This window comes from Neophocaena asiaeorientalis, unplaced genomic scaffold (assembly GCF_003031525.2).
Source record: "Neophocaena asiaeorientalis asiaeorientalis breed wild unplaced genomic scaffold, Neophocaena_asiaeorientalis_V1.1 scaffold1, whole genome shotgun sequence".
NCBI lineage: Eukaryota > Metazoa > Chordata > Mammalia > Artiodactyla > Phocoenidae > Neophocaena > Neophocaena asiaeorientalis.
The window spans coordinates 2,696,337-2,720,424 of record NW_020171981.1 but is presented as its reverse complement, the minus strand read 5'-3'; the positions used below and the strand labels follow the sequence as shown (position 1 = coordinate 2,720,424).

General features: G+C 36.1%; 1 protein-coding gene across 1 annotated transcript; it reads right to left on the bottom strand.

Moving 5' to 3' along the window:
• Nucleotides 1-1,775: 1,775 nt before the first annotated feature.
• On the bottom strand, nucleotides 1,776-19,035 carry FBXO47 (F-box protein 47). Its single transcript, XM_024746008.1, has 10 exons — nucleotides 18,855-19,035; nucleotides 18,253-18,423; nucleotides 15,314-15,390; nucleotides 13,916-13,993; nucleotides 12,215-12,323; nucleotides 7,444-7,620; nucleotides 5,854-6,000; nucleotides 5,032-5,174; nucleotides 2,538-2,709; nucleotides 1,776-1,885 (listed from the first exon to the last, which is right to left on the bottom strand). The coding sequence occupies exons 1-10, from the start codon at nucleotides 19,033-19,035 to the stop codon at nucleotides 1,776-1,778; spliced, it is 1,365 nt and encodes a 454-aa protein (XP_024601776.1).
• Nucleotides 19,036-24,088: the final 5,053 nt, after the last annotated feature.

Genomic DNA, 24,088 nt, shown 5'->3' with positions numbered 1-24,088 from the left:
TATTTAGCAAAATATTTAAATTAGTCACTATTTATATGAAAAATTTTACTTCTTTCCTTTATTTTTCTATTTTCCCCCATATAATTTTCTCAATTTGGAGTCACCAGTGTTTTGACAAAGAAATGGATTAGGCTTTCCAAAGCACATATGGAAAAAAGGGTGAAAGAGGGAAAAGAAAAAGATAATTAAAGTGTTATTTTTGTATTCTGGTATCTGCCAACTTTTAATCTTTATAATTTAGTTGTGGGTGAATCCTTAAATTGAAAAGAAGAAAATGAAACCAGGATAAAAGCAAGAATTTTGTACATAAATATGTAAATACTAAACTCTGGAGAAAAAATTCCTGCCACTGATGGAATTACAGTTGGACAATCCATCAAAGAAAGACAGTTAATTTCTGACCCTCCAAAAATCGAGGTAAGTCCTTTTGCTACTAAAATATAGTAAAACCTTGTTATTACAATTCATATCGTCTCCATAATTTTCACTCTTTCTCAATCCTATTAAGGTGTGTCATTAGATTGTTATTAGTGGAAGTAAAAATCATCTTTTTGCCAAACTTGAGAATTTCCCACAATTTGTACCCTACTCCTGTGGGTAATTTCTATGTCTTCTAGTTCTTCTTCCCTTCCTCAACTACAGAGGTGAGTTAAGTCAAGGGCTTAGGAAAACAAAAAGTCAGCCTCTGAGAAGTCCAGTGGGAAGGGGTGTGTCTTCAGCAGAAGTAAAGTGATTAAACCCAAGAAGAAAATAGGAGATCCAGGAGGGCTCCAGCATTATTTCAGCTTGTTAGGCACTATTTTTTCTATTTTAATAGTAAGAGTGGCAGTGGCAGAAGCTAGTCAAACTGAAATAGTCCTGGAGCTTCTTGGAATCCATTTACTTGAGTGAAGATACACCCCATTCTCTCATGGGCTGCTCGAACCACCCATGCTTTCAGTTTCCTTCAAGTCCTATTTTTTAAGATAGGGAGAAAAGCTTTAGGAGCAGAATAGCTACTTTCTTTCATTTTATATTTCTCCTTACTTGCAACATTTTACTCTAATCCCCAGGAAAGAATAAAAGATGATTTGATTGTATTAAGACAATATATGCCTTCCTCTATTTATATACTTTTAAGATTGTCTTAGAGAAGGAAATATATGTGTGTGTGCATGTATGTGTATATATATATATATATATATACATACACGTATGGATATATATGTACACACACACATACTTCCTTTGGTTTTTGATCTGCAAAACATGAAGCAAATAAAATGTTCTTTGTAATCATATGCCAAGAAGGTGGTAAAAAAAATGTGATTTATATCTGCACATTCCAAAACATCATACTGCAAATCTTCACAAAACATTCTACGCTATGTTTACACAACCTAAGCAAAGTGAACAGATACACACCATTTAGTGAATTTGGGTCTGTTCTAACTATGCATCAGAATTTTCTCTTGCTTTGAAGACCCACACATACAGGTTGGCTGGCCCCAGATTCTTGAACACTAATGTTCCATTTTAGCTTGGTGTTAGGTTTACCAAAATCTAGAGCAGCTTGTTTTCTAGAGAAATCTTAATACATTCTTGGGTTTGCCTGAAAGTTTTATATTAATAATGGTATAAGCAGTTGCTTGTAAATTTTTATGCAGCTTTTGAATTCTTAGGTTACTTAGGTGATAAAAAGGCCCATGGATGCTATTCTCTGAGTGTGGAAAATTAGCACTCTTCTAATAGTTAGCTCACTCAGTTATTCTCTAAACGCAAGGCTTTCTGAGTATTTAGGCAGAGAGAGCGTTCACGGTCAAATACAGGACCTCCTTATGGAAGTTGGCCTGAGCATGCACAAGATGGAACAAATCCAGAAAGCTTCTGTTGTCTTCATCATGGTCTTCCATATGCCATACACAGGAATAGACAGTAGGGAAAAGAAAATGACAGTTAAGTTTCTAAATATATGATTTCTTTGAAACATAAGATGTTCCAATTTCCCTAATAATATGTAACAGAAGACTAGTTAGTGATTTTCCCTAAGTCAGACGTTAACCATTGAAATCATGGAATTATATTTAGAGCTCTGAATTAGAAATCAGAAGAAAAAGATGCTGGTCCATGCTTTATTGCTTCTAACTTCATGACCTTGGGCAAGTCAGGTAATTTCTCTAAGCCTTAGTTTTCCCATCTGTAAAATAGGGTTAATTATCCTGTTGGGCACCTAATAAAACTATAAAAATCTATACGTGTAAACTATACAAATAAAGAATATTATGATGATTATGATAGTTGGTTAAGTAAGCAAGTTAAAATTTTTTGCTGTGCAGAATTGAAATTAGTTCCTTTCAGAGCAGACTCTTCAACTTTACATTTTCCATTAAAACTAATACCAGATTTAAAAAGTGACGAAACCAGGAACTAAATATATCTCATGGAAAAACAATGTCTGATTTTTCTATTTTTAGCTTGGATATAAAAGTCTACACAGAATTATCTATGTCTTAAGGGGTGACTAGAATGCACTTTACTCACAACTGAGCACCATCTACATGCATACTCACCAGACAGAACTGATTGTAGCATTTCCATTATCACATACGCAAATGCATTTGCCACACTCTGCAGGAAGTTATTTCTTTCCACTGGAGTGCTAAAGACTTTACAGACTTTTTGCATCATTTTAACTGCCCAATCCATGCAGTATAGTTCTTTCTCACATACCTGATTTAGACATACAAAGCATTATGGTAAATCTTTATTTGAAGAAAGCGGTAGAATTTGAAAATGGTATTAACAATGACCGTTTATAATTTTACAGAATTTAATACATATAACATCATGCTGAGTCTATAAATGGGAAATGCTCTTCTATCTAACACTTCTTTGCTCTCAAATGGTATAAATTTAGTGGGGAAAAGTGTGAAGTAAAAAAAGCCTGGTTCAAGATTATCATAGAAAAAAAGATTATCATAGAATATTTGTTTATTAATATAAGAAATAATATTGAAAACAATTGTTAAACATATGAAAAATAAGGCTCCTGCTCATTCATTCAATAAGTGTTTATTGAGCACATGCTAAGAGCTGGGGATACAATGGTAAGCCATAAAGACATGGTCTCTATTTTCAAGGAGTCCAATGAGGGTGACAGACAGACAATTTCAACAGGCAAGAGAGCCCTATGGTGACACCAACTTTCCATCTTGAGAGTAGTAGGGAATATTTCTCTATTATTTAAAACATAGATAAAGTGAAAATTACATGTTTATAGGTAAAACTGACTGAAAGGAAAAAGGTTTATTTACTAATATCTTAAATGGTCAATTTAACTCACATAGCCAAATAACATAGAGCATGAAAATAAACTATATAGTACTGTAACTAAATAATGTTAACCTGACAAGAAAGATATATTGCCTACTTATTATGTGTAAAGCACTGTACAAGGCACTATGAAAGAAATAAGTGGCATAGTCCTGGATTTCAAAGAGTTTGCAATCTATTTTGGGAGATGACTTACCCCACACATACAGTGGCCTTAGAACACCACTGGTAAATGAAGATAAAGAGAAGACAAATCTGAGGCCATTTAGAGAAAATTAATGTGACCAGAGTTGAGATGTTAAACAGAGAAGGCTTTCCGGAGAAGGTTTCTCCACCCCTAGCGGTTTCCTCTCCATTCCTTTTACTACAGTGTGGCCAAACTCACCTTCCAAAAACGTAAAACTGACAATGTCTCCCTGCTTCCTAAAACTTGTCAGCAGTGTGGCTCCTGTGGTTCAAGCTCCACAGAATGGTCTACCAGGCCCTGCCTTACCTAGCCTCTCCCTTCCTATCTAAACTTACCATCTCCTCCTCTTCTACACATTTTTCCCTTCAGAAATAATACTGAACTGCTTATAGTTCCCTGATACAGTCATGCAGTTCCAATTCTCTCTTTCCTTTTTTTTGTTTTGTTTTGAGGGCCTCTGCTTATTAAAATAAACATTTACATTTAGAATACAATTAATTTAATAGCTTTCTTCACATTTTAAAAGAGCCACAGAGATTTCATTCATGTTTTAAGCAGTTGAGTTGGTGAAGATCCTGTCTCCATTATGTAGAAAATGGATTACATTCAATTATTCCTCACAACAGCCAGCTGAAGATTATTCCATTGCTTTTGAAGCACTGGTTGGGCTGGCATCTGTGATGGAAGCCAAATAAATGAGATATCTATGCAACACATGCAGGTACATGCTTGAATAATCGAACCCCTCTGGTCTGGTGAACACTTCCTATTCATTTAAAAAACTTATATCTACTGGAATTGGGGAAGCCCTCTCTGTACTCTATGCCCACCCAATATTGACTCCTCTCTGATACCTTTGTATCTTTTTTTACATATTTTTGCACTTATCACACTGAATTTATTTATATATACTTTGATATTGCTTAGAAGACTGTAAGCAGCTTTTGGTCAGGGATTTGTTCTATTAATTTCCACAGTCCTAAAATCTCTCACAGGTATGACCCATAGTAAACACTCAATTTGTGTTAAATGAATGAATATTAAATACATTTTTAAATGTTTTTATTTTGAAAAACATTTTAACTATATAAAAGTAAAGAGAGTAGTATTATGAACCCCTAGTATCCATTCCCTAGCTTCAACAATTACTAATCTTGTTTCACTTCTACCACCACTCACTTACACATTCTCTCCCTGCTGCCCAGGGATTATCCTGGAGCAAATCATAAGGGATGCTTTATTTTTAAATGGAATTTAAGGGAAAAAAAAGAATATAACTTGGCAGAGCTGTATAATGACAATCCAGATATTAAGTGGGGAGAGGTTAACACAAGGAATGATTCCAGATATGATAGTTTATTATATAAATTTAAAAAATTTTTTTAAATATATAAAGTATATATAAAAATATATACTTAAATACTTATTCTTTCAAAATGTTTCGTACATATTTCAGTTCCTTCAGGGCAGCTCCCTAGTAGGTCAACTATAATGTTAAACAATTTGCTAGAAAAAACTTATTTTATACTTACCAAAGCCAAAAAGACTATCAGCCTTGCCAGTTCAATGGCCCGTCCATTCATAGCTTTACTAGCCATGAAAGTGAAACAGACGCTATTCCCACTTAGGATTAGGAGATGTGCATTATTCTCTAGAAGCCACTCACGGGGAACCACTTTTATTAAAGAAAGAACAGTTATTTAATGAGAAATTACACAATAGCTATAGTAAACATCATTAAATACATGCAATATTATATTACTTTATTGGAAATACAATCAGTGCCAAGGGAGAATCTCAGAAAAAATGCTTTAGTTTTCCGATTACAGCATTCAACCGGGGACAGAGATTATTTATTGCCAAGTCGCAGCGACTCTTACAAATATACTAGTAATACAGTCAACGCATTTCTCCTACACATAGGTCAACAGACAAGGTGGTGTAATCCTGCTAAAGAAAGAAATCTTGTAAACTTTAGAATCTAAAGGATTATGCAGGAATGGGAAACATTGTTTCATCAAGCCAGTACCAACAGGAAAGGGCCTTCCTCTTACCCAACATTTGGACGTGTTTCTGAGAACTTCAGAATGGGAATAATTAAGCTAATTAAATTATGAAGCTTTCAAATAATAGCAATAAATACATATTTATAAAATTGGCAAGGAAAATAGAAGGAAAGTAAGTTGATTATATGCATTCTCTTCAAACATAAAGACAAACTTTAAATATTTTAAAGCATTTAGTGATTTCCAATAGGCAGTTCTTTTGTTACCTATAGAGTTGTCCTTACAATTTTATAACTGTATTCTAATAACAAATTTCTATTACTGTATGTGGTAAATAATTCCTTTTACCTGATAGTTCATCTACAAGACTGATAACATCATCTGCTGTCCATTCTTTGGTGCCTGTATCATACAGTAATTTAATGGCATCAGCCAAACCTTTCAGACTGGGTTCATCTGCAGGTCCTTCTATCATTTTCTGCCAAACCACCTGTCCTGAATGATAATTGAAACAAAAGCTAGGCTATGACAGAATAGTTGGCTTTGTGACAAAGACTACACAGATTGTTTAAAAAGGAAATTGGATTGCATAATGGAATCCATTACTTATATATGCTACTTTCATTTTAACTTTCATAATGAAAGGTCAATTCTGATAACAGTATAAATTTTAATGTCTCTGACTGATGTGATGAAGCACAGCAACAATAGCTAAATGAGGAAAAGAAAAGGTAGTTTCACCAAGCAAAACACTGTTTCTGGTTCAAAGATAATGCTACCCCATAACAGAAATTAAAATAAACAATTGATGTAATCTTACTAAAATGAAATAAAACCTAGTGATAGACTTCCAAAAAGAGAGCATGCTGTATCTGAGAATTTTCCAGACATTTACATCAAAACAGAGTAATCCAGTCAATTTTTTATTATTTACCTATGACCAATTTCTCTTTGTGAATTACACAAACAAAATTTGATCCCAGATTGGCTTCCTGCTGCTACTCAACACACTTTAAACTAGTTAACTCCTGATATAAGGCAGTGTGAACTAAATACATGCTAATTTTAACATTCATCCAAGCAAAACTTAATTAGAAAGGCCAAAAAATTGCAAAAAATAATATGATGCACCCCAAATTAAGTAAAACATCAGTTCTGACTACCACATTGCTTCCCTTGCATTATTAGTCCCCTACAGCAGCAAATATAATCTTGAGTTAAGATAATGCTTAAAGGGTTTCCCTGGTGGCACAGTGGTTGGGAATCCACCTGCCAATGCAGGAGACACGGGTTTGAGCCCTGGCCCAGGAAGATCCCACATGCCTCAAAGCAACTAAACCGGGCTTCCCTGGTGGCACAGTGGTTGAGAGTCCGCCTGCCGATGCAGGGGACGCGGGTTCGTGCTCCGGTCTGGGAGGATCCCACTCAGCAACGAAGACCCAACACAGACAAAATAAATAAATAAATATATTTAAAAAAATAAAAATAATGTTTGTTTGTTTGTTTGTGGTACGTGGGCCTCTCACTGTTGTGGCCTCTCCCGTTGTGGAGCACAGGCTCCGGACGCGCAGGCTCAGCGGCCATGGCTCACGGGCCTAGCCGCTCCGTGGCATGTGAGATCTTCCCGGACCGGGGCACGAACCCGTGTGCCCTGCATCGGCAGGCGGACTCTCAACCACTGCGCCACCAGGGAAGTCCGAAATGCAGTTATTTTGGGTAAATCAGAGATGATGAGAATATATTTGGAAATGGCCTGCAGCAGAACAATTTCTGTCTTGATGCTTAAGTTATATACAAGTCAATGTAGTATATACATTTATGAAACATGGTTTACTTATTAGGAATGATGAAACTAAGCAGGTACAAAAAGATATGTTTCCTAAACTGAAAGTAATTAACCAATTTTGTAACATACATCCCAAAGAAATGGATGCTCACCATCTTGAGGAGCTACTGGTCCAAAGATGATATACAGTAATCTTGCCTGATTCACCATTGGCCATGGTTTTAATATGCACGTCAACCAAAATGCAGAATCGCTTTGATGGGTCCAACGATCAAGAAAAACGTTCCTACAGAACAGTCTGATCCATAACTCCAGTTTTGTGGCAACTCCTATGAAGACAAAAGCACTGTAAACAATTCTTCTTAGAAAGATTGATATGCATATTGGATAGGTCAAGACATACATCATTAAATGCTTTGTACTGAGAGTGTTACTTCATTTTACTCTGTAAAAATTTGAGATTATCAAGGAACTACTTTTTTAAAAACAACTTTATTGGGATACAATTCACATCCCATAAAATTTACCAATTTAAAGTGTACAATTCAACGTTTTTTTAAAGTATATTCACAGATATATGCGCCCATTACCAAGTAAATTTTAGAACATCTTGATTACCTCAAAAAGAAACCCTGCTCTTTTAGCTATCACTCTCCTATCCTTCTGCCCTTTACCACACCCAGCACTAAGCACTACTTGCCGTCTCTGTAGATTTTCCTATTCTTCATATGAATGAAGTCACGTAGTAGGTGGTTTTTTGTGACTGACTTCTTTCCTTAGCATTTTTTTTTTAATACTTATTTTCTATTTATTTATTTGGCTGTGTTGGGTCTTAGTTGTGGCATGCGGGATCTTTACATTGCAGTGCATGAGCTTCTCTAGTTGCGGCACGTGTGTTCCAGAGTGCGTGGGTTCAGTACTTGTGGGCTTAGTTGCCCCGTGGCATGTGGGATCTTAGTTCCCCAACCAGGGATGGAACCCACGTTGCCTGCATTGGAAGGCGGATTCTTAACCACTGGACCACCAGGGAAGTCCCCTTAGTATGTTTTCAAGGTATATCCATGTTATGGTAAGTATCAATACTTCATTTCCTTTTTATGGCCAAATAATATTCCATTGTATAGATATACCACATTTTTTATCGATTCACCAATTGATGGATATTTGGGTTGTCTCACCTTTTGGCTATTATGAACAATGTTGCTATTAACATTCATGTACAAGTTTCTGTATGGACATATGTTTTCATTTCTCTTGAGGATATACCTAGGAATGGGATTGTTGGGTCATACGGTAACTCTATATTTAATTATTGAATAACTACCAGATTGTTTCCAAAGTGACTGCACCATTTTGCATTCCCACCAGCAATGTATGAGGGCTCCAAATTCCCCACATTCTCACCAACGCTTGTTATCTGACTTTTTGGTTCTAGCCATCCTAGTGGGTATGAAGTGGTATCTCATGGTTTTCTTTAAACAGCTTTATTGAAATATATATAATTTACATACTGTATACCTTACCCTTTAATGTATATAATTCAACAGTTTTTGATATATTACATTATTTTCCTAAATTGTGGTAAATATATATGATATAAAATTTGCTATTTTAACCATTTTTAAACTATACAATGCAGTGGCATCAATTACAGTCACAGTGTTGTTCAACCATCACCACTGTCTTACACTAAAATTTTTCATCTCAAACAGAAACTCTGTAACCATTAAGCAATAACTCTGCATTCCCTATCTTCCCACATCCTGGTAACCTCTAATCTACCTTCTGTTTTTATGAATTTGCCTGTTCTAGGTACCTCACATAAGTGGAATCATACAATATTTGTCTTTTGTGTCTGACTTATTTCACTTAGCATATATTTTCTTTTTTTTAATTAATTAATTTTATTTTATTTTTGGCTGCGTTGGGTCTTCATTGCCGCGCATGGGCTTTCTCTAGTTGCAGCGAGTGGGGACTACTCTTCGTTGTGGTGCGCAGGCTTCTCATTGCGGTGGCTTCTCTTGCTGTGGAGCATGGGCTCTAAGCGCATGGACTTCAGTAGCTGTGGTACATGGACTCAGCAGTTGTGGCTCGCAGGCTCTAGAGCGCAGGCTCAGTAGTTGTGGGACACAGGCTTAGCTGTTCCATGGCATGTGGGATCTTCTCGGACCAGGGCTCAAACCTGTGTCCCCTGCACTGGCAGGCATACTCTTAACCACTGTGCCACCAGGTAAGCCCCTTAGCATATATTTTCAGTGTTCATCCATGTTGTGGCCTGTATCAAAACTTCACCCCTTTTTATGAGTGAATAATATTCCATTGTATGTATATGCCACATTTTGTCTATTCATTCATCTATTGATGAACACTTGGGTTGTTTCCAGTTTTTGGCTACTGAAAATAATGCTTCAGTGAACCCTGGTGCACAAGTATTTGTCCTTGTTCCTGCTCTCAATTTCCTTAGTTATGTACCTAGGAGTGCAATTGCTGAGTCATATGATAACTCCACCTTTAGCTTTTTGAGGAATGTCCAAATTGTTTTCCCTGGTGGTGGTACCATTTTACATTTTATATTTTTATACCATTTATGTTCTACTTACTTGTAGATAAGACAAGTGTAAATGGAAAGTCTGCCAATGCACTAAGGCCATATGTAAGTGTCTCCTGATGTGTTAAGTCAAGTAACACAGAAGTTTAGAGGAGAGAGATAATTGCAGGTCTGGGAAGATCAGGAAAGGTTTTACAGAGGAGGTCAGGTAAATTGGGTCTTAAAGGAGGTCAGGTAAATTGGGTCTTAAAAAGGAGAGATGGTATTTCAGGAAAAAGAGAGAATGAATAAAAGGTATGAGGTAGAAATGTGTAAGACGGGTCTGAGATACAGTGAGTAGAGCAATATGCCTATGTCAAACTGATACAGAAGTAGCGGGCAATAATTTTGAAAAAGTAAGTTAGGATTAGAATATGAAGGCCGATATAAACAGTTTGGGCTTTATTTTGAAGATATAAGGAAGCTAATAAAACTTTTTGATCAAGAGAGAGACATGATAAATTAATTTTGTTATTGTTTCATTGGGCTTCTATGTCTGCCTTTAAAATTAAAATCTGCCATGATTTGTTTCATAATGAAATATTTCAAGCTGGCAGAAAAGCAGAGATACTATAACAAACACTGTGTACTGATCAGCTAGCTTTGTCAAATCTTTATTTTTTTGCTATATTTGCTTCAGATTTTTAAAAATAAATAAAACATTCTGATATAGTTAAAACTTCTTGTGTATCAGTCCCAATCACCTTCCTCCCCAGAGGTAATCACCATCTTGAATTGGGTTTTATCCCTCCTGTATTAGTCAGCTTTCTCTAGAGAAACGAAACGAACAGGATGTGTGTATATACATAGAGAAGGATTTATTTTGAGGAATTTGCTCATGAGGATTCTGGAAGCTTGGCAAGTCCATAATCTGCAGGGTAGGGTGGGTGGCTGCAGACAAGAGAAGAGTTCTAGTTCAAGTCCAAAGGCAGTCTGTTGGTAGAATTCTTTCTTGTTTGGGGAGGGGAGTCTTTTTCTGTTAAGGCCTTCAAGTGATTGGATGAGGCCCACTCACATTATGGAGGGTAATCTACTTTACTCAAAATCTACTGAGTTAAATGTTAATCTCATCTAAAAAATAACTTCAAAGAAACATCTAGAATAATGTTTGACCAAATATCTGGGTACTGTGGCCTACCCAAGTTGACACCCAAAATTAACTATCATACCTCCCAACTATGTTTTTATACTTTTTTACATATGTATATAACCATAAAGAATCTATAGAATTGTTTTGCATGTTTTTAATATGTATATAAATGGTATATTAAAAGCATTGCTTGGTAACCTTTTTTTCTCAAATTATATTTTGAGATTTATCCATAGTAAGACACATGGCTCTAGTTAATTCATTTTAACTACTAATGTTTTTTTTTTTAATAAATTTATTTTTATTTTTGGCTGCATTGGGTCTTCGTTGCCGCGCATGGGCTTCTCTCTAGTTGCAGCGAGCGGGGGCTACCCTTCGTTGCGGTGCGCAGGCTTCTCATTGTGGTGGCTTCTCTTGTTGCGGAGCACGGGCTCTAGGTGCATGGGCTTCAGCAGTTGTGGCACGTGGGCTCAGTAGTTGTGGCTTGCAGGCTCTAGAGCATAGGCTCAATAGTTGTGGCACACGAGCTTAGTTACTCCGTGGCGTGTGGGATCTTCCGGGACCAGGGCTCGAACCCATGTCCCCTGCATTGGCAGGCAGATTCTCAACCACTGCACCACCAGGGAAGCCCACTACTAATGGTTTTAATTGTATAAATATGCCATAATTCATTTATCCATTCTCCTGACAACAGGCATTACTTTGTTTGCAGCTTTCCCTGGTTACATGCTGCAATGCTCATTCTTATACGCCTCCTTGTGCATACTGTGGGAGTTTCTCAGAATGAAACTGCTAAATTGTAGGGTTCTTTTAATTTTTTTTTTTTGGCTGCACCGTGCAGCATGCAGGATCTTAGTTCCCCAACCAGGGATCACACACAGTGGAAGCATGGAGTCCCAACCACTGGACTGCCAGGAAAGTCCCTCTTATAATTTTTAAAATATGAACTATTTCAGGTATATATAGAAGTTTAAAAAATACTATAATGAACACCTTTGTATCCTCCACCAGCTTAAGGAATAAAATATTATTAATGTGGTTGAAGCCCTCTGAGAGCTTCTCCTTCTCTAATCACAGGCCACTTCTGCCTCACTATCTGATTCAGTGTTTATCATTCCCTTGCATCTCTTTGTCTTTTTACTACAAACGAATGCCACAATTTATTTTGAAATACACTTTAGAACTATACTTTTTTTTTTCTATTTTAATCTCTGTATAAGGTTATCTCTGAATTTTAGTTCTTTACCTGGTTTGCTGCAGACAACTGTCTGCATGTTGCGGGAGAGATTAGTCAGCTCACATAAGAAGTTATAAACACGATGGCACTCAAGTTCATCCCATCCTGCTGTTAAGGTCTGAGGATGATAAAGGAAACATTTCAGATGTTCAAACCATCAAATCAAAACATAAGTCACTATTGCCTTATGACCATAACTGCTGTAGCATAAAATCGAGGCAATGTGCAATTTTTATCCACTATGGAACTGTTCAAATTCGTAGGAAATTTTATATAAACAAAACCTAGAAATGCTCCAAAATCCAGTTTCTTTTTGGTTGCATAGGGAGTATCTTTTCAGGGAACTAAATGGTACTGAATCCTGAACTCTGACAGTATAGATACAACTTTAGACATCTGACTCACAACCATACTGTGGCTTAGTTTTAGACTACAGTAGAACCCTTTTGGTCCCCTCTAGCTATCAGTTATGATATGGCTTACAAATGATAATGATCTCATTTTAATGTGACAATTATGAGCATTTATTTACAACATTTGGGTGTGAACAAAAAACAATTTTTATTAGGACCAAATATAGTAATTATCTTTGAGGAGACCAGAATGTACAGTTAAACATATATGAAAAATTCAAATGGTATTCAACTATATGTAGATTTTGAAAAAGTTGATTGATCATATCAATTTTTCTTAAAATAGTTGAACTATATTTCAGTAGTTTAAAAATGAATCTTATTCTCTTTGGAAGGACATAATAGAAACTTCTAACAGTGGTTACTTCTGTTGAAGGGAACTCTGTGAACAAGGAACAGGCCTGGGAGGAGACTTAATATTCACTTTATACCATTTTGTACCTTTTGAATTTTATATGAATACATGTGCTCATATTACCTGTTCCAAAGGGAAAAAGAAAAAGCAGAAATCTATCTATCTTGGAAGAGGGCTAGAAGGAGGGCCTATGCCCCTGGAACCTGTACATGCAGATGGTGGCTGGCTGGCAGGATGGGTTATAAGCAAGGCTGTTGTAAGATTGTTGTAAACCTCATAAGGTTGCTGTAATATTTATGTAAGTTAATACATGTAAACTGCTTAGAACAGTGCAATATAGTAATAATATATTGAACAGCATTAATAATAATGTTATTATTATAATGTTTATAATAAAATAGTAAAAAGTGTTCTTAAAATCATGCAGTTGATTTCTTCCCCCCTCCCAGGTTTACTGAGATATAATTGATGTATAACATTGTATAAGTTAAAGACATATAACATAGTAATTATATATATATAGCAAAATAATTACCACAAAAAGGTTAGTTATCCATATCATTTCCTATAGTTACTATTTTTTTATACAGTTCATTTCTAAGGTCACATCTTAAATAACTAGCCCAAGACTTAAAACTCATTGCACACACACACCCTCTACCCCACAATATTTCTAGTCATTACAATTGGCTGGAAACTTCAAGGACATTGGTATAGAGCAAATAAGTGTTAAACATTTCTTACCAGTGAGAAATCCAAGAAGAAAATCTGAGGTGGCAAACATATTATTGGATTAACACATCCTCAAACATTTACAATGTTATTTTGTTTTCTTTTTAGATCATTATTACTTTTATTATCCTATAGAAAGACAGATTACATGCTCTACTTGATAACAGTTCAAAAAGAATTCCTTTTCTTCTTTCACTAAAAAAAATGTACCTGTAAAAACATGCCGTAACATGGTAATCCTAAACATTGCAATGGAGTTACACAGCCGTTAAATTTAAAACAGGAAACCTGTAAAGAGAACAACTGTTAATTCCTCCTTTTCACTGCAACTGTGCAATGATGTGACATTCAAATTTAATGGAAATACGCAAGGATTGTTTTCAGTCTAAACTGAAAATAACTAAAACACTAAACAACTGATTAGTCACATGTTATATAGGTGGGGATTATGAAACATAAAACAAGCTCCTCAAGGAGCTCACACTTTATTTAGAACAATAAGATATACATACATGAAATTAATTTTATATTTCAGGATAAAGTATGTATAAATGCTAAAATGACCAAATAAACATATCAGATACAATGAAAGCAGGGAAAGGATAATTTTGAGAATGATTAAAAAAGCTTATGAAGGATGTGAAACAAGCAATGTCTTTAAGTAAGATTCAAATATAATCAATAGATAGTATTGGTGAGGGAAACAATAAGGGCAAAATGGTATAGAGGTAAAAATTTTAAATATTCATTTGGACAGAAAGATATGAGCAGCTTAATGAGGCTCAAAGTAGTAGAAAGTAAGGCTGCACTGTCGGGGGAACCCTAAATACCACCTGTGGACTTTGGACCTTATCTTGATGAAACTGAGTAGCCACGGAAATATTTTTAAAAGCAAGAAAATTAATTTGATGTAAGTGATTCAGCATTTAGAATGTCTTGGGAAGTGAAGAAGTGAATGGCAGAAAGATCATCTTGGAAGCTGCTGCAATAACATACAGCTGAACTCAATGCAAACACTGACATGAAAAAAGCCAGTGGATCAGAAACAGTTTGCATACTATTGAGTGTAAAACTGAATCAGCAGTATTAGATATATATTGGGTTTATATAGTAAAACTCGATGTCTAACAGAGATTATGCCCAAACATATTGATACACATTTCCAAGGCATAAATTATCATAAAAGGTTTGTCGTTTTATATATTAAAAATAGTTTTAACACAAATATTTAAATAGTAAAATGTTAACATTTGGAAATAATTTTCATTTTAATAAAATATCTAAATCACCTCTTTAAAACAACCTCAGAATTCCCACATGAGGTAAAAATACTTTTACTACTCTGATAAACCTAATAAACTTGAATGATGTACTTAGTTATATGTAAAAATTATTTTATAATAAGTAAAATACTCCTATACTACATTTTGGTGTTTTATAATCTCTGAGCACTTGGTAAAGTATTAGATTATCATCAACCAACTTTTTAGTACCAATTCATGAAATTCCACTAATTAAAGATAGATTTAAAATGAGTATAAGACATTAATAATAAAATATATTTACTGGAAATCAAGACTGTGAGCTAATTCAGAAGTATGATCTTACTTCTGCAAGTATCTTGTGAATGTACTTCAGTCTTTCCTTTGTGGGTAGCAGCAATGTACATCTTTTAAACAGTAGACCTGAGAAAGTAAAGAGACATATGAAAAAATGACAATGTAATTAACTTAAGAATATCTATAACTCACAGAATAATGTTTCCTGAAAGTCAAGTATACGATAGTGGATTGTGAGCTGATAGAGTTTTTAAGAGGAAGTTTGGGAGGAAGGGTGCAAAACACATATATGGTGTTTACCAAGTGACTCTGGTGTCCACCCAAGAGGCTATGGCATAAAATCTTACAAAAAATTGTGAAATTGATGGTATAGTACAGATATGAGAAAGTATTCAGATTTTAAAAGATACAATAACCAAACACAAAACACAACAGGGAAACTCTGCTGTCTTTATTTCATAGAAAACATATTCCAATACTTCTTAAAATTAAGCTCATGTCCACCATGAAAAATGTTTTAAGAGTTGCTAATGCAAAGAATGAGAAAAGAGATTTTGTACTCCTTTCTCCAAATACAAAAACTTGAAGTCGTAAGTATTTAAAATTTCAGAGATTAGAAGTCGGTTTTTCTCTCACAGAAAGTATCCAGTTTGGATGAAATATTTATCTCTTCCTTCAGAGATATCCTTTTATGGGGCTTGCATGTTAAGAATGTATAGAATTTTGTGTTTAGATATTTAAAAAAGAAAAAAAACCCTTCAATTTCCCAGTGAGATATGTAACTTGAACTACAGTGACAGGAAGTGTATGGTTATGATTTATTTCCTCTAAGTGTTCTGTTTTCCTAAAATGGCAATACATTGTTAACATTCCTATAAGGCCAAATGTCCTCAAACTAAAAATAAGATACATGGTAGGAAAATATATATCTGAATATCATGACTTTCTTCAGTTTTCATCTTCTCTGCATTTACTTTTTTACATAATATAATAACTACTTTATATATAATTCTGTAGACTCTATGGGAATTGAATCTATTTTTAGAAGTTGCTATGTTTGGGCAACACATGACCAGAATTGAGTTTTAAACATAAGCCCTCCTTATTATTGTACATAAAAAGACATTTTCAGTGTTTAGTTTTCAGGCTGAGTTCTCTTCCTTTCATGTTTTGGCATCCAGTCCCATGGCATATCATAGCTGGGGAATTGTAAGCTATAATTGTATGTTGGTTGCTTTTTCTAATGTAGAACGCCTATTTTTAAGGGTTTCAATTTACCATAAAAACCAATTCTGGCTGGGCTTCCCTGGTGGCACAGTGGTTGAGAGTCCGTCTGCCTAAGCAGGGGATGCGGGTTCGTGCCCCAGTCCGAAAAGATCCCACATGCCGCGAAGCAGTTAGGCCCGTGAGCCATGGCCAACGAGCCTGCGTGTTCGGAGCCTGTGCTCCGCAACGGGAGAGGCCACAACAGTGAGAGGCCCGTGTACGGCAAAAAAAAAAACCCAAAAAACAATACTGGCTGACTTATTTATTCTTTTAACACAGGTGCTCTGCTATACCCTTTAGAGACTAACTTCTTTAATTTCTTCCCACTAAAATAGAGTCAGATGTAACGTTCTTTCTACACTGACCATCTGCTCTGTTTTGTATGAAGAAGCAAATTAAAATTTATAATCCTTAGAATGGAGAATTCTGAAAATGTTATTTTAATGTCGGAAAACAAGAACAGATCAGATAGAAATGGCAACATAGGAAATGGTAAGTACATCAAACATTTGTCTAAAGAATTAGTCATAAGCTAGGTGTCTGCACAAAATTTAAATGGAAGGTTGAAATCATTACATGAGTAAAACCATTTTTAAAAGCTAGCTTTTGAGATCAATACATATTTGTATTTTTAACTGAATTATCCACATAATTGTCTTAATGCTATTTTGTTTGTTTATGCAATTGAACCTGGTCAGGGAGAAAAAATTCATTCAAATTAAAACTAAAGAATAAGTTTTTCCCAAGTAGCCTTCCTCAGCATCCGATGATATTGGAAAAAAGATATTCACAATGACAAGAAGCAAAAAGTAGTTGCCGTATTCTGTTACAGGCTTCACAAAGCCTAATCATAAATACTGAAACCAATAACATTGTAACCAGATTACAGACCTTTCACTTAGCCTTACTAAGTATACTTGTCAAATACACTTTGATGTATTTACATATCTATATAGTCTTATTTTATTATCTTAAAGCTAGGCATCCTTGAGCTACTAAAAGGTAACTTACTCTTATGGCTTTATTTACATCTCAACATCACTCTGATATTTAATTTTATTGCCATGTTTTGGTTAATTATAAGTAGCTTCATAATTAAACTGGTGTCATTAGTCAAGTCAAAATTAGAATTTTTTTTCAGCACTCTTAGGGAGAATGAAATCAATGAATGGGGTAAAAGACATAAATGATTACAAATCAAGGGAAGAAATTGTCCAGAATTTCTTCTGATAAGGTTAATTTAATAATAGCATTATGATTTATTAGTAAATATGCACAGTGCTTTAAAAAAAAAAGAAAACCACTGTTTCTGATAAGAGAATAAGTGATTTTTCACAATAATATGCTTAAATTTCTATTTTAATTAGATTATGGTTGAAAGGGAAAAGCAGTACAGAAATAAAACTCATTAGATTCACAGGAAGTAAAGCATAGAAAATACATCAATTTCCTAAACTGGCAAGCCACCTAGACAATAAGCACAGGTGACATTGTATCCACATGAAATCACAAGGACTGACACTTTAAAGTGCATTCTCTCATCTTTAAATATAAGTGTAAGGGACTGTTATTAAGGGAAAGTCCTTACACTGAAGAGTAAAAGCATCATAGAAATAGGAAGTATTCCATTTCGCACGGGCCTTACAGAATTGTATAATAAAATCCCCTTAATTAAGTATAGTTCTTTACTTGTTACAATTCTCATTACATTACATAAATTACCTAGAGATCTGTAGTGTTCCAATATAGTGGAGTCTTGTCTCCTGTCAGGCAGCTCAAGGTTATGAAAGTCCTGTAGTAAAAGTCTTTTGCTTCCTGATGAGGTTGAGATATAATTAATAATGTGCTGGCTGACTGTTTTGGACACCATGCTTAGCACGCTGATATCCTTCACTATCAAAAGAAACATATATATATACACACACACACACATATATCAACGGCTTAAATACAAGAACATCACTATTAGCACAATCTATTTATTTATAATAGATTAATAACAATAATATTAATACTAAATAAATAAATAATAAAAGTGGGGGAAAAGGAAAATCTTAAAATTGTTTTAAATCTAGTTCTCAATGAATTAGAAACATTGGGGATGTAACAGTCAAATTACCATGTCATTATAATTAGAAGCATGTTTTAAAGCATTTGAGTATCATATTTTCTTTGAGTACCACCTACCTAACACTGATGAAATTTTAAAAATAAACAGTGTGAACACCATTAACATTCTAGCAGGGCCTAAGATGACAAACTAGTTCTTGGGGAAAATAAAACATTCAATTGTCCGTGTAGCCTACTCAGTCCCCAAACCTCACCTGACAAACATCTTAAGATTATTTGGAATATTTCCAATGGCAAGGCTTTAAAATTTCCAAGCGTTGATAAGGGCTGAGAATCTGGGTCAAGGATGTTGGAAAAACGGCTGGATCGATGATTACGACGTCTGTATTTCTGGGTGGGAATCAAAGTGAAACTGGTATTTACTCTAGATGCCATTTTTTTTCTTATCTCATGAATTTATCCTGATTAGAAAAACAAAGTAAAAGAGACAATGAAGAAAGGAAATCAAAACGGTGAAGAGCTGTTGTTTTTTAAAATGGAGAGGTTCATACATTGAAGGGCAACAGCTGCCTCTTTGTATTTACAAAACTTTTAATGTGATGTCCAATTTATGGAGTTCCAACCAGTAGAGTCTATTTATTTATCTCAGCATGATATGAAATACTTAAAAATCTTTTCCCTCTTAGCCAAATATTTTAGATAGAGCTTTAGCAGAAAATGAGATGTGTATTTGGATGAGCTATATTCTAAGAAAAGAAATGTGACATTTTTATGTGATATTTTTAAAGGGGCTTCCCTGGTGGCACAGTGGTTAAGAATCCACCTGCCAATGCAGGGGACATGGGTTTGAGCCCTGGTCTGGGAGGATCCCATATGCCGCAGAGCAACTAAGCCCGTGTGCCACAAATATTGCGCCTGCGTGCTACAACTACTGAAGCCCACGCGCCTAGAGCCCTTGCTCTGCAACAAGAGAAGCCACCGCAATGAGAAGCCTGAGCACCGCAACAAAGAGTAGCCCCTGCTCGCCGCAACTAGAGAAAGCCCGCGCGCAGCAACGAAGATCCAATGCAGCCAAAAATAAATAAATAAACAAAATAAAATTTAAAAATAGAAATGTGATATTTTTAAAAAGTAAAAGATTTAACACAAAAAATAACAAATTTAATATTCAATATTTGTCAATTAGTATGTTGCTTTTACAATCTTTACATTCTTAAAAAAATCTAAGTATTACTGTAATATTAAAAATTTGTAGTAATGTTTCTCTATTTCTTTAAAACTGAGTACTGACATGTTTTGTTAAAACAATAAAGACAAAAGAGATTAAAAAGTAGAGATTTTAGTTTACAGCTTTTAAAATTTACTAGCTCTAACAGATTAAGATGATTGCATTATGATTACCAATTATGTGCAATGAAATCAAAGTTTTGTACAACTAATAAGACTAAAATAAATTAATAATTGCTCCTTCAATTCCACTTCTGGTTAATAGTAGATACTAAATAAGTCTTAGGAAGGGCCTACACGACTTATTTCAAAATGAGTATTTCCTAGAAGGAACTTTGTTAAAATTACTGATAATTTACTTACACGAAACAATAATTCTTTTAAAAAATGTTATTCATCACACACAGTGACTTTGTGTCACTCCTCCTACAATTTGGAAAACACTGTCCTTTGTATATATGCATGAATAGGTACATATGCATAAGTACAACTCCAATCTAAGGCTCCTTGTTTCTGAAGGAACCACTAAGACATCTCATCAAAGAGTTACAAATATATCTGACGAAAATACATTTTCTCCTTTTGTCAGAAAATTTCTAAAAATCACATTGTTACTTATTCATCTAAAAGGTTACATGTCAACTTATATCAATTTAAAATCAGCTATATATTTGAAAATGTGGCCAAGAAACTTAGTGCTTAGTGAAAAGCATACTGTGAACCTCCTTTAAAACCATACTATACATAGCGCTCTGCTTCAGCATTCAACGAGCATTGAATTTAGCAGGTATTTTAAAATAATCATTAAAATTACACAAGTAACATGTGCATTGTCAAAATTTTACAAAATACAGCAAAACAAAAAGAAGAAAATTAAATTCATTTGGTTTTTAACATTTAAAATTAAGCACTTTGGTTTATCATTCAGAATTTTACATATACATTTCATTTTTACAAAAAAAGAGGGAATCTCTGTTCACACTATTTTGTAATCTGCTTTTTCAGTTTTAACTGTAATTAGAATTGTAATTTTTTTCCATGCCAATAGATACACTTCTGCAAGCACATGTACTGATATTTTAAGAACTGCATGGGATTCCATCAAATGGAAGAATCTTAATTTATTTAATCCATAAGATTGTTTTTAACTTTTCACAGTAGGCATTTTAAATCATTTTCATTATAGGAAAATATACATCTGGCCTAGGATTTGTTCTGTTTCTCTGAGGACCAGGTAACCTGGGACTTGGGTGGGGGCCTGTGGGCTCTTCAGAGACTCACTGACACCCGATACCCAGGGGACTTTAGTGTGTCAACTACACACTATATATATTTTTAAACCTCTGAGAGGATTAAAACACAATAACCCAAATTCTTCTAAAACTGAACTCTCCTCTTACAATTCTTTATTTTCCTCAGATCTGAACGTTTTGGGGGAGATAGCAGGCTTTCCTGAAAACCCTAAAGGTGTAATTCCAAATTATTTCTGGTTTCCTCTCAGCCCTCTAGAGAATGAGAATCACGAGCCCAAATAATCCTAATAAGATGATGTTTCGGGCTTCCCTGGTGGCGCAGTGGTTGAGAATCTGCCTGCCAGCAGGCGACACGGGTTCGAACCTTGGTCTGGGGGTATCCCACATGCCGCGGAGCAACTGGGCCCCGAGAGCCATGGCCGCTGAGCCTGCGCGTCTGGAGCCTGTGCTCCGCAACAAGAGAGGCCGCGGTAGAGAGAGGCACCCGCACCGCGATGAAGAGTGGCCCCCGCTCACCACAGCTAGAGAAAGCCCTCGCACAGAAACGAAGACCCAACACAGCCATAAATAAGTAAATTTAAATCATATGGGCTTCTAAGAAGACCTCTGCTTTAAAAAAAAAAAAAAAAAGATGATGTTTCTACTCCACCCCACTCATTCTTGTCCACGTATGAAAGGCTTTGAGGGCCCTCTTGGATGAACTTTTCCCCCCTTTTCAGAGAAAACCGTCCAACAGCAATTCACTAGGATTTCTACTTTGTTTTAACCTAAGAAAATCCTTTGAAGAGACCCACCCCCATCTGCTCGGGAAGTAGCCCGAAACATCTCCAAAGAGGTAAACTAGGGAGGCCATAAAAGAGAAACTGGTCAATAGAAGAGTCAAACCACACTGTGGTGCATTTTTGACCCTCTTCAGCCCATGTAAAGATGAAACTATCTCCAGAAAGCATTGGGGGAAAAAAATCTCTTTTTACCACAGATTTTGACAGTTTTTCGGCTAAAGGGTCACAGGAAAATGGGACTTAATCGTTTTGCCCTACCATCCTCAAATTTCTTAATGTTTAAAAAAAATATTTCCTCAAGGTTTTGCCGCCGTGAAGAGGGAAGCTCCGGCTCGTGTCAGCTCCAGCCTCCCAGGCGCCCCCTTGGCCTCGAGAATATTTTAGAATCCTCCCAGGAGCCCCTTCGGGAAGGAGGCCCCGCCCCCTCATGAATAGCAAGAACCTCGGCTCCCATAGTACCCTCCTTCCTCAGGGATATTTTAGAACCCTCCCAGGAGCCACAGCGGCCGGGCGGCCCCGCCTCTCATGAATATTTAAAAGAACGACACCCACAGTGCCCGCCTACACCATGAATAATTAACGAGGATGAGGCCTTGGGAGCCTGAGCTTAGCCCAAAGCCATCTTTTGCTTCAGGCTGATGAGAGGAAGGGTAGGAGCCGTCTGGAAGGGTAGGAGCCGTTAGAGACGCGGAGGGGAGGGTGCAAAACGAAGAGCCCCAACCCGGCGCAGCACACATCTGCTCCAAACCACTTCCTTTCCCTTTAACCTAGTTTTTCGCCGGTGTTTAATTCCTCCCCCCACCCCGACCCCCCCGACCCAGAAGAGGGTAGGTTACAAGAGCTTTCATGAAAACTTCTGTTGGGAAAAACCTCCAAACGTTCCTTTTTAAACCTATCTGGGTGCCTAGAATCAAAGGAGGGTGAGTGCCTCCGGCATCTCAAGATGGGGTCCAAGACAAATCTTCCTTGCATGGTCCTCCTCCCTTAAAGATTAAGTTCTCAATCATTTATTTATTCAGTAGCTATTTGTTGAAACCTGCTCTGGGTCAGTCACTGGAGTAGGCCCTAAAGATACAACAGAGAACAAGATATATAAGTTTCCTGCCTTGATGGAGCTCATTAATCTAATGGGAAATATAGAATAAACAGGCAAAATAAACTGCAGATGGAGAGCAGTGTTTTGGAGGAAATAAGGCAACAGAAAATGAGAAGGTTGGGGGTAGGGAGTGTGCACCTATGTTAGATGGACTGGTCAGAAAAGTCCCTTTCAGGAGGTTACATTTAATTTGAGAACTAATGGAGGAGAAGGAGCCAGTCAGGAGAAGGGCTGGGAGAAAATGGAACAGCAGGAAGGATCTTGGTATGTTCTAGGCATTTGCAAGGCTGGCTGGTTGAGTTTAGTGAGCAATTAGGAGTGACCTCATGGAGACCGTGGAGAAGGCAGCATAGATGGGGATGTGCAGGACCTTAAATGAGGGCCATTTTCGACCCCCGGAAGGCTCTCTATACTCCTGCTTTTGGGGACCCACTCCACATTATATCCAAGAAATTAATATGTACCCACACCCCTCAGTAAAATAAAATATATAAATAACTTCATAAAGGTTGAGATGAAATTTAGGATTAATTGACATATATCATGCAGTTACAAATATTCATTAATTTTGACTTACAAAGGTTTTTTGGAGCCAGTTCCTTTTTTTCTCCCCTGTCTCAAGCATTTTTTATTAGGTCTGTGACAAGGTCTCAGCCCCTATGCTGTGGGCTATGAGTGCCTAGTGGATACCAAGGTACAGAGTGATGAGAAGTTTGGATTTTATTCAGAGTGTCATGGAAAGTCATGGAGGAGTTTTAAGCAGTGATACAATCTGATTTACACTTAAAGATTGCTCTGGCTTTTATGTGGAGAATGAACGAGGTGGGTGAGAGTAGAAGAGGTAAGATATGTTAGGATGTTGTGCAGGGCTGGAGTGGTGGCCTTGGAGAGACAGGTTTGAGATATATTTTGGGGATTAAAAGTAACTGAATTTGCTGATGTATTGGATATGGGAGGGAGGGGAAGGAAGGAGATAGGGATGATTCCCAGGCTTCTAACTTTAATAAGTGAGTGGATGGTAATCCCATTTACTGTGATATGCCAGTGGGGAGGAGATTTTTTAGCCGAAAATTAAAAGTTTAATTTTGCAGATGGTAAATTTGATATGTCTATGAGACATCCAAGGGAGA